The 11,155-nt window shown below is 45.9% G+C and overlaps 2 protein-coding genes across 2 annotated transcripts in view; one reads left to right on the top strand and one right to left on the bottom strand.

Moving 5' to 3' along the window:
• Positions 1–11,155, top strand: part of LOC147610568 (protein EMSY-LIKE 3-like) — a 68,918-nt gene that overhangs the window by 50,777 nt on the left and 6,986 nt on the right. The window contains exon 6 of the mRNA XM_086785915.1: positions 10,979–11,047. Coding sequence (XP_086642041.1) covers positions 10,979–11,047 — 69 coding nt within the window. The remainder of the gene's footprint in view (positions 1–10,978; positions 11,048–11,155) is intronic.
• LOC147610569 (uncharacterized) lies at positions 1,848–3,251 on the bottom strand. Its single transcript, XM_086786226.1, has 4 exons — positions 3,197–3,251; positions 3,014–3,137; positions 2,425–2,847; positions 1,848–2,301 (listed from the first exon to the last, which is right to left on the bottom strand). The coding sequence occupies exons 1-4, from the start codon at positions 3,249–3,251 to the stop codon at positions 1,926–1,928; spliced, it is 978 nt and encodes a 325-aa protein (XP_086642352.1). The 3' UTR covers positions 1,848–1,925.

Raw genomic sequence — 11,155 nt, forward strand, 5'->3', positions numbered from 1 at the left:
CTGTCAAGAAAACCATTAAAGCTGATCATATGGTAAAGCTTTTTCTTGCTAATATTTTCAAGCATCATGGTATGCCTAAATCCATTGTTGGGGATAGAGATCCCAGGACTACAAGCCTATTTTGGAGGGCTTTGTTTGATAATATGGGTACTAAGCTTGAGTTTTCATCAGCTTATCATCCCCAAACGGATGGCCAAAGTGAAGCTGCAAATTCGGCCGTATTGGATTTGTTGAAGTGTTATGTGGCAGATCAAAAGAGTGCATGGGAGAAGTATCTTCCACTTGTTGAGTTTGCCTACAACAATACAATCCATGCTTCCACAGGAAAGGCTCCGTTTGAGATTATTTATGGCAGAGTGGTCTTGCCACCCATCCTTCGTACCAAGGATGAGATTTTTGCAGCTGATGAATATGTTCGTGACTTGGATGTTGCCTTTGGTCAGGTACGGACAGCCATTGCAAGATCTCAGGATAAGCATAAAATGGCTGCTGACAAGCATAGAAGGGACATGGAAGTCAAAGAAGGTGATTGGGTATTGCTGAAATTTGAGAAGGCTAGGCTTCGGAAGAGGCCAGGACGAGAAGGATCATATCCTAAGCTTTCTCCTCGCTATTATGGACCCTTCAAGGTGATTCACAAAATCAATGAAGTGTCCTACAGGCTTGCTTTACCTAGTCATTGGAAGATTCACAATGCTTTTCATGTGAGTCTATTTCGGAAATATATGGGGCCAGATCCTGATGAGCCTGTCACAGAAGATCCGCCAGAAATTGAAGAGCTTGAGGAGATCCTCCAGCCAGAACAGATTGTTTTTCACAAGGAGAGAAAGCTACCTGCAGGAAAGCTTTCCAGGAGATACCTTGTGAAGTTTAAAAATTATTTGCCTATTGATGCCAAATGGGTAAATGAGGATTATTTTGCAGATTATCCGCAATTGTTGCAGGCATATCTTGAGGCTTTTAAGTTGAGGTCAACTATTTAGAAGCCCGGGGGGATGTCACCAATTGGCCGACCATTTGGTCCATTCCTAGTTTTTGCGTCTCGTTCACTTGAGGCCAGGCCGGTGTCTCATGTGATGAGGCCAGTATTTTGCTGACATGGACGGGAGCCAGACTGGTGCCACCCGTGTGTTAGCAGGATGGTGTCGTATGGACGGGAGCCAGATCAGTGCCACCCGTGTATGACCTGGACTGTGTTCGATCCATGGGACTGTCACGCCATGGAAGAGCCAGTATTCGTGCCGTGTTTTACCTATGGGACTGTCACACCATAGGGAAACTCGTGCCTAGAACTGTCTTACCTATGGGACTGTCACTCCATAGGAAGACTAGGTTTTTATGCTTTTATGTCGTGCCAGTTTTGTGCCGACAGATATTTTGTACTTGTTCCATGAACGGGAGATATGTCCATGTTACTATTTGCACATGCACACATGATTTGCATGCTTGAAACTGTTTTCGCATGACATGTATTTGTGTGTTTGCCTCATAGTTACGGGAAACGGAAACGTTTCGGGAAACGGCAAGGGGCGAAACGGAAACGTTTCGGGATTTTTTGAAAGGGCTGAAACGGGGAAACGCCACGTCAGCAAGGGGCTTTTACGAGAGGGAAAAGGAGCCACCATTTAGTACTCACATTTGAGAATACATGAAGAAAGACAACACTAAAGTTCAACCAATGATCAATCATCAATGCCAAATTCCAAATTTCCAAATTCCAATACATTATAAACTATAGTATATACACCACATGTGTCATGCATTTACAATTTGCATAATGACTCAAGAGTAACGAAATGGCATTGCAAAATTCCATGTTCCATCTCAGCTTCCAGAACAAAAATGAAAGAGTGCTCAGTACATACTACATACTACAAAGCTAAAAAGCCCAAAAAGTGTAGGCCCTAAGTCTTGGCCCATAGGACCTATACATCAACATCTGGCGGATCTATGGGATCCTCCTCTTCAACCTCAACCTCCTCCTCTGGCATGGAATCATCATCATCATCATCAGTACCATTGGTCCCATCTGGTCTATGAAAACCAATATACTTGTCATGTGTATACTCCTGTCTCATCTTGTTAAGCAAACGCAAGTTTGCATTAACAAAGACAAGATCATTAGCCGTGTGTACTTCGAGACGGTTCCTCTTCTTTGTGTGGATGTGGGCGAAGCTACTCCACAAGCGCTCACAAGAAGAGGAGCTACAACCCTGGCTAAGAATCCGAATGGCAAGCCGTTGTAGCTCAGGGGAATCGGCTCCATAATCCTCCCACCATGTGACAGCCCCAACTTTAAATCTGAATTTGCAAAACAAAAAAAATTCAGATGTATGTAGTACTGAGCATGCACAATGTAAATTGCATTTAGTACTAGATCCAACCTATAATTGAAATCTGAAAATTACAATGATTTATGATTACCTGTCATGTTGTGCATCTTCCCATCCAAAGATGCCCTCCTTATTGCGGTAATTTGCAAGTTGGTCCTTCACCGTTCTTCGAGCATCCGGAGTTAATACCATCTTTTGGAGAGTGAGGTTCCAACCACGCACCACCTCTGCATCACTCTGTTGTGAACTTGCCTTGTGTTGAAACTCCGGGTCCAACACAAAGGCAGCTGCATGAATCGGAGAGTAATATTGATTCCACCTACTCACAGCCAACTCTTCCAACTCCCTCAATCTTTGGGGATCTTTCTCTTTCTCTCTAATATTTTCAATCATACGATCCATCCCCTCATATACCTTACCAATGAAAGGCACATCTCCATCCACCTTTTTTAGCAATTTGACAATAGGCATACACAAATCAATGACGTGTGATGCATCACCCCAAAATTCATCACTGCCAAATTCCAATACACAAATCATAGCAATACAGCCCAAGTGCTTGCTTTGAAGTGGGCCATGCATCCCACTCAGGGCTTGCCACAACCTGTTTAAGTGCAGGTCTCATTTCAATGAGCCTTTGAAGCATCACAAAATTATATGCAAATCTTGTCTCTGCATACTTCAAGAGCTCCTTTCTTGCAAACTTGCGGTACAATGAAAGAGAAAAGTGATGTCGTGTGATAAAGTTAACCGCCTCTCTTCCACTTGCAATAATATTCTTCACCCAATCTAATTTGCCAATGTCTTTCAAAAGATTATTCAAACAATGAGCAACACATGCACTCCATTGAATATGAGGGTACCTTTGTTCCAATAATGCACCCGCTGCCTTGTTGGTATTTCCACTCTCTCAGCCATGGCGAGAACAAGGCAAGCGTGCAAGTTGCGGAGGCTACTGCAGCTTACCTTCACACGAGATCGAAGGGGCCTTTGGGCCTGCGCACCGTGGAGGACAAGAGTGAAGAGACTCGAGAGGGCTGAAGGCGGAGGGCACTTGAGGCTTGAGCGGCGAGCCTTGGGCACTCGGGAGGAGAAGGCTTGAGCCTTGGGCAGTATGGAGGACACAAACCGGGCAGCAAGCAAGCGAGGGAGGAGCGGCGAACAGGCGGCGGCAAAATGGCGGGCTGCGCAGCAAAAAAAACGTATATCAGGGTTCCCAGGCTGAAACGGCTCGTTTCCCCTCCAGGGAAACGTTTCGGACAGGTCTGAAACGGGGAAACGCGCCGTTTCCCCCCAGGGGAAACGTTTCCCCCAAAAAACGGCGTTTCTGTCCTGAAACTGCCCCGAAACGGCGTTTCTGCTGTTTTTTCTCCTGAAACGTACGTTTCCCGTAACTATGGTTTGCCTGCCTGACGTGTTACTTACTGAGCGGGGACGCCTGCCAGTGAGTCGTGAAGTCTGCCCTGTATTCTGACGAGTTTTAGTGCATGTGAACAGGTGGTAAGTATGTTGCACATGTTATTTTTATTATTTTATCTCTAACCTCTTATTTTATAAGGTTAGGTGTTCACATTTACTTAAATATGGGCACCCCCTTTGGGCACCCACTTAGGGGCCAAGGTGGGGAGCCCCACTTTAAGTGAGTGTGGGGGTGGGCATGGGCACCTACCCAAACTCCCCACCCACATGCAAACGTGGGCATCACAAAGTTAACTCCATCTTTTCATTTTATTAAAAAGAATCGCTTCTTGCGTTTGAGGATCACCCATCGCTACCACCTTCTTGCGTGGAGAAACCGGCGACCATCTTCTCTTCGCTTGTTTTTCCCAAGCGGCTGGCTGCCTTCCCTGCACGACTACAGTACCCTTTGCTGCTGGCTGCTACTGCCCTGCAGCAGGCGGCTACTCTTCCCAGGGGCTGCAACTACAGGCGGCTGCTCTTCTCCTTGCGCCTGTTTTCCTACAGGCTGTGTTACCTACACAAAGGCGGCTGCCCTAACCTCTGCGCCAGCTTAGCCTGCAGGCTGCCCACCTTCTACAATATCCTCCTGTCTATACAGGCTACGTGAGCTTTCCTGCTGCTGCTTCACATCATACACAGCCGACTACTTCTATTTGGCTGCACTTCAGTACCTTCTGCTGGCGACTGGAATCCCTATTGCTAAGGGCTACGCTGGTTATCTAGTGGGCTGCCCACCACACAAGCAAGCAGCTGTGCAGGCTGCATCCTCTGCAGGCGCTGCTCCCTCTGTTTACTACGGGCGCCTCTTCAACTGTGTGCTGTGAATCCTCTTCAATTGTGTGCTACAGGCCGGTGGCTGCAAGCTACCCCTCTCGACGTGCTGTGCCTCGGTGTATTTCTCAAGTAAGAGCGCACATGGGTGTTGGACTTCCTCAACCATCCACAAGTAAGTGACTTTCAGATTTGAGTAAAGTATTATATGTTTAAATCTGATAAGGGATTCATCCCTCTACGGCAACACCCGTTCGGTGCCGGGTTGTCCAAGCTATATTGGCAAACCTCGGTCCAAAGGTGCTGAGATCGGGAGAGCCAGGCGTTAGTACGAGAGCGCCTGTTTGTGCGTGGTCTCGGAACACCAGTGAGGCGCTCTCCGCGGAGTCCAGTGAAAGCACAGGACCGTAGAGATTGGACCACACAAGTGGTCGTTCTGCTTCGAGCTTCTACATCGAAATTCGAGCCTACTTGTTTGGTACTGTTTTCATATGTACATGGACATTATCTGGTTCTCAGAACCCATGGAGCATTGTATTCATTAAAAACTCCCAATAAATATATCATATATTGAGGGGGGGGTCGGCCCGTTCCGGCCCCAGTGCTGGTGTCCATCTTTCCATTTCTGTTCATTTAAATTTCAAGTTGTTTTAAGTTGTCCATTTCATATTTGTGGTTTTAAAGTTGTGCTATTAAGCGTGTGGGTGTCCAACGGAGTCTTTCCCACTTGACGGGATCGGTTTCACTCTCTATTTGAGACCATGTGGAGGTGGCGAGCCCAGGTGCCCATACTGCTGCAGCATACATCAAAGCAGGGGTGACTAGTGTGTCAAACAACCACCCCTTCGTGCGGGGCTCCTGAAAGTGTGCCTGGTGACACTGTCTTTCTAGCATGGCCAGAGCTGCATACCCTCGTGTGAGTCTATCCCTGGCTGCTTGTGCCATAGTAAATCTTCCTGGCAGAGTCGTAAATGTAATCCCCAAGTACACATATGAGTCCACCACCTCTACGTGTCCTTCTGCTAGTGTGAAGATGGCATGTTGTCGAACCGGCCCCGAGGTGTTGAAAATCATGGCCTTGGTTTTCCCAAGGTTCACTGTAAGCCCCCTCTAGGTGCAGAAGTCATCGAGTGCATGGAGATGGTGCTGTAGTCCCATCCGCGACTCAGAGACCAGAATAATATCATCTGGATATAGCATAATGTGGACTGTGGTACCTGAGAGAGAGAGAGAGAGAGAAGTATCGCCGGCTGTTAGCTTTGGATGCTGGTCGGCGCCTATGTGGCTGTAGCGTTTTATGGCTGTGTGGTGATTGAGAGCTAGGTGGCGCCCGAGTGGCTGCGCAGCCCACATGAGCGAAGAAGCCAGCCGCAAGAGCCTTGCGCCAGTCACGCAGGTAGGCGGGCTGGTACACGTAGGCAGGCGGCTTGGTATACGCACGTAGATGGGCAAGTCTGCGCACACAAGCAGCACTCTAGTTGGTGCACGCAGGCTGGTGGTACACGCATGCACACGGGCTCGTACACGTAGGCAGGGAGACAGGCGGTGCTAAGGTTGCTGCAGGAAATCGCGATAAGCACAGTCGCCGGGTGGAGGTTTTTTAAATTTAGCTTTCGTAAAAAAAAAAAACCTCCACGCCTTGCTTTCGTTTTTTTTTTGAACCTTAGAAAAAGGGTTTAAAAAACCCATGCCTTGCTTTATAGGTGTTTTTAAAAAAAAGAATATATATATATATAAAACAAAAGCAAAAGCTACATATGCTTTTGGGGAAACCTATAAATTTCCCTCAAGAAGGCTTCTTGCCACACATCTCTCAAGCTCTCTAGCACTCTTCGTTGTACAAGGCCAACCTTTTCTCTCATCTTGTCCTCTTCAAGATGTCGACCCGAGAATCGGAGATGGAACCCATTCCCGAACCTGAAGACCTGCCGGAAGCCACCGATGGCGATCTTTTCGACGATTTTGTTTCAAATCTGATTTCCAAGAGTTTAAAGTTGCTTTCGAAGCTTCTTTCTCGGAACGTCAAGCACAAGTCGCCACGCAGATGCAGGCTTTACAAAACTCCATCTCTTTATTGACCACTACCCTATCTACTCTTTCGGGTATGGATACTTTGGCATCTGCTTTAGGCCCCAACATTACTCCGGAACAGTTTGGGGGCGAGCAAAAGCAGCGTACCAAGGAGATTGTGGACACTTGGCTACATAAGTGGCAAGTCCATTTCCAGTTTCATCCATATGACGATGGCAAAAAGGTTCAATTAGCAGCAGTTTTCATCTCAGGTAAACCTTTGCTTTGGTGGAAAGAACTCAAAACTAAACCTACAATTTGGGCATAGTTTGAAGAAGTCTTTAAGAAAGAATTCCTCAAAAAGGAGAATGATTATAATATCGTTGCCTAGTTTGCTAGTTTGACCATGACCTCGCAGAACCTCACTTATGAGGTCTACCTCTAGAAATTTAGAGACTTGCAGATGAAAGCTACGAAGATGGATTCTACTACTCTTTTGGGTTTCTTCCTAGCCGGTTTACCCGACTCGTACCGTTTACAGGTTAAAAACAACAAATGCAAAACTTTGGACGAGGCCGTTCATTCCGCTCATATTTATGACGATACAATGGTCTCTTCCAATCTAAACCTGTGACCGAGCAGGGAACAAGCACAAAAGGAAGTTCTCCGGACCGATGGCTAGCATGACAGAAGGAAAGTCTTCGGACCACCTTCGAAGAATTCTACTTCGACACCAGCAAAGAAAAACCTCATGCTTAAGGCTTTGAAGCTCAAGAAGGAGGGACGACGTTTTATCTGCGAAGAAAAAGGACATAAGCATAACGAGTGCCCAAAGAAGAAGGGTGCAAAGACGAACGCAGGACCTAAGCCAAAGGCAACTAGCCAGTTGACTTTAACAGATACTTTAGTCACTGTACTTTCTCACCCTAGTTCATGTTCTGATTGTATGTTCAACTCTAAAGTTTTTGGCTTGCTTGCATGATCTTCTCCGAGTTTATGGAGAAGTGAATGGCCATAGAATACATATTTTTCTGGATCCTGGCAGCTCACACAACTTTGTTAATTACAAACTTGTGCATAAATTGGGTCTTGACACAACACCTAGCGATCATACCTATGAGGTACGCCTACCTGCGAGTCGGCAAGTATGGGATCGAAAGGTGGAGAAGCTACCGATCCAGATTCAGGACTACGAAGATACTCTGGAGTGCTATATTATGCATCTAGATCATGTAGACTTGTTATTAGGGATTGAGTGGTTTAAGACTCTTCAAGTCTAGATAGATTGGTCTAGTCATACTTTTTCTTTTGAACATAGGAACACCCAGTATTGTATCTTAGGTGATTGTATACATCTCTCTCAGGGACCTCTTGTAAATACAGTTGATTTTGGAAATATAATGGATTATTCTTTGTATAATGCTTTCCATTGTGTCTTGATTCCACTTTCTTCATTTCTCATACCTACTATGGATGTTAATGAATTAAGTGTGTTGGAAAGCAATGAATTAAAGAAGATACTTGATTTGTTTCAAGATGTATTTCCTAAGGAACTGCCATCAGGCTTACCACCTGAAAGGGCAGTAGATCATCGTATTGACGTGGTCCTTGGTGCTCAACCTGTTAGTATTCCACCTTACAGGATGAGCCAAGCTGAGGAAGATGAGTTGGCCAAACAACTCGGAGATTATTTGAGGATGGGCTAGATCCGTCCAAGTAAATCACCTTGGGGTGCACCTGTGTTACTCAAGAGAAAGAAGGACAACACCTGGAGAATGTGTATAGATTACAAGAGATTGAACAAGCTGACAATCAAGAATTGTTATCCTCTCCCTAGATCAGATGACCTGATTGACCGGTTAGTCGGAGCGAAGTATTTCACAAAGATAGATTTATGTACTGGCTATCACTAGATACGTATTCATGAAAGGCATGTTGAAAAAACTGCCTTTCGGACTAGGTATGGCCATTACGAGTTTCTCGTATTACCTTTTGGGTTAACTAGTGCTCCAGCCATTTTCCAGCGAATTATGAACGATCTTTTTCGTGAACATTTGGGAAAGTTTGTGGTTGTGTTCCTAGATGATATTTTAATATATAGTCGTACTCTTGAGGATCACATTAGACACCTCACGATTGTCTTAACTGTCTTAAGACATAATCGACTGGATGCTAAATTAAGTAAATGTGAGTTTTTTATGACAGAAATCACTTACTTGGGACACAAGATCACTAGCTCACTGTCGGTCCTGGGGCGAAGCCACGCCAAATGGGCATGTATCCTGGCCTCCATGTGGACCCACTTTGTTCGAGCCCTAGAGTATGCATACTCTGGACTCCATTTGTCACAGTGCAGGTATCTGTAGGAGGGGGGAAGTGTATTGCCACTGAAACATGAAGAAACAAAAAAGCACAGGCTGGAGGACACCATCTCCCCTGCTTGATCCCTAAGGCCGACTCCATCTGAGCCAAAGGCTAGAGGCGAGTAAGCACATCAGTGATACGCAGGTTGTGCAGATGATGCAAAAGCTCTATGGCCTGCCCCTGTATAGCGGTGGACATTGACTCTATGCTCCAGTCCGTCCCTTGTGCTGCGTACAAGAGGGAAGGAGAGGATCATCACTCCAATCTTTGGGGTGGATGGCCTGCAGTGGTATAACACGGCACAAATGTGGATGGGAGCCACCGTCTCCTCAAACATGCCAGCTCCATCAACGTCGCGGGCGACCCCGGGAGAGGGGTGATGGTCATCTCTACCGGCTCTGAAAAATGATGAATCAACTGGCGGAGGATGGAGCTGGCTGGCTGTTGCCCGCTCCGGATCTGGCACAGCCGGAGGGCGGCGGGAGGGCCACCTAGTTTTTACCTAGTGGGGCGTAGAAAAGTATTAATGGAGGTATGGGAGTTGTCGTGCTGACTTGATGCTGTCTCAACAGAAACTCGTGATGACGGTGAAGCTCCATCAAGTACAAGCCTAAACATCTGTGATCTCTATGCTGCATCACTTGTGAGAGGGGTCCAAAGGAAGAGGCTATGAAATCTCTTGTGTATCTCATAGTGGCATACATAATGCCCCCCCTCCTCCTCAATCTCTCCAGTCCTGCGTAACCTGCATGTCCTGTGCCTCCCTTGGAGACACATGGCATGCTAGGTATCAGTTGGAAGCTCTTCATGGGCTCTACCCAATCACATGGATTACATGACAATTTCATAGCATGACCTAGAGTAGTTAGGCATTATCTCTTAATGCGTAATACCCATCAGAAGCACATTTTCTCTGCATTAAGCCATAGGAAACCTCATGGTGTGGTTGTCTCGGCACCAAGGTCATAGCAAATCAATGATATGCTTATATAGCAAGACAAGCCATGAATGACACAAAGATAGCAAGACATGGAAAGAAATTTACTGCTCCTTGGATGATTAGGATTTCTACTTTTCTCAAAGGGGATTCTAGATGTGGCGGGATATTATCCTCCCTCAAGGGTCTTCATAGTGCTTGGGATATTCCCCTTCCTTGAGGGTCTCCGTCAATATAGTAATTACAGGAGGAGATGGCAATGATGGAACCACGTTCAGCAGCATAAGGCATCTGCTCTTTACTTTTTTGACTAGTCAAGGGTTAGTGACACCCTTTTAACCCATCAAAGGGCTATTTGACTTTTGATCCTAGACTAGTGGCATTTGCCTACATCATTTAATGATGCAGCATTGACTATTGACATGGCATGTTGATGCGGTTCACTGCTCACTGAAATGGCATGCTTATTGGCCTTACTGGACACATGCCCTGTTGGATATCAAACTGGAGACTTCTGACATGCTCTGCCCAATTTGAGCGATTCATTTCAATTTCATAGCATAGCAGAGATGTAGGGACTTTACTAAGCATTGGAAGAGGGTCCCCCGTGATACAGCTCTGCGTTTTGTTTTTCAAGGCCTGCCTCCTTTAAATGCTAGCCAAATTAGGTGATCAAGCCTCCTACTCATGTATACTTCCTTGGCCACTTGTGTCTTTTTAGACACCAAGACCAACCATAAAACCTGCCCACTACCTTTGGACATATATAGAGAAAACAAGAAAGTATGGAAGGAATGGGAATCTTACTCAGCCTGAGAGGAGGTAGAAGGTAGTGGTGGGCATTATACATGACATCATGTGCCCGGAGAGAATCTATGCAAAGAGATATGGGCATGAAAGGTTACGTGCATGTTACCCTTATGCGATCCTACTCTCTGTGTTGTGCTCTTCTTGCTCTTAGTGTTGTTGCTTTGATAGAATTTCAGGTTTCTGCAGTAAATCATAATTTTTTATGTGATTGTGCCGTCTCTTAGTAGCAACTCTTTTTTCCTTGGGTGGTGGACATGGCAACTACATCATGGGTATTCCATCTTTTCTCCAGGATCTGCATGCCCTTGTCTATGAGATGAACACGGAGAATGAGACTTGGGAATGGGTGGATTTGAAGGAGGTATGTTGCTCTTTTGAACCTTCATTTGTTCTATTAAGAACTGTAAGCTCTCCACCTTTTGTGTGTGTATCTGTGCGTGCGCGTGCACGTGCTTGTGTTTGTATGGTA

The sequence above is a fragment of the Cibotium barometz genome, chromosome 49 (genome assembly GCF_041138505.1).
Source record: "Cibotium barometz isolate CiBa-2024 chromosome 49, ASM4113850v1, whole genome shotgun sequence".
NCBI lineage: Eukaryota > Viridiplantae > Streptophyta > Polypodiopsida > Cyatheales > Cibotiaceae > Cibotium > Cibotium barometz.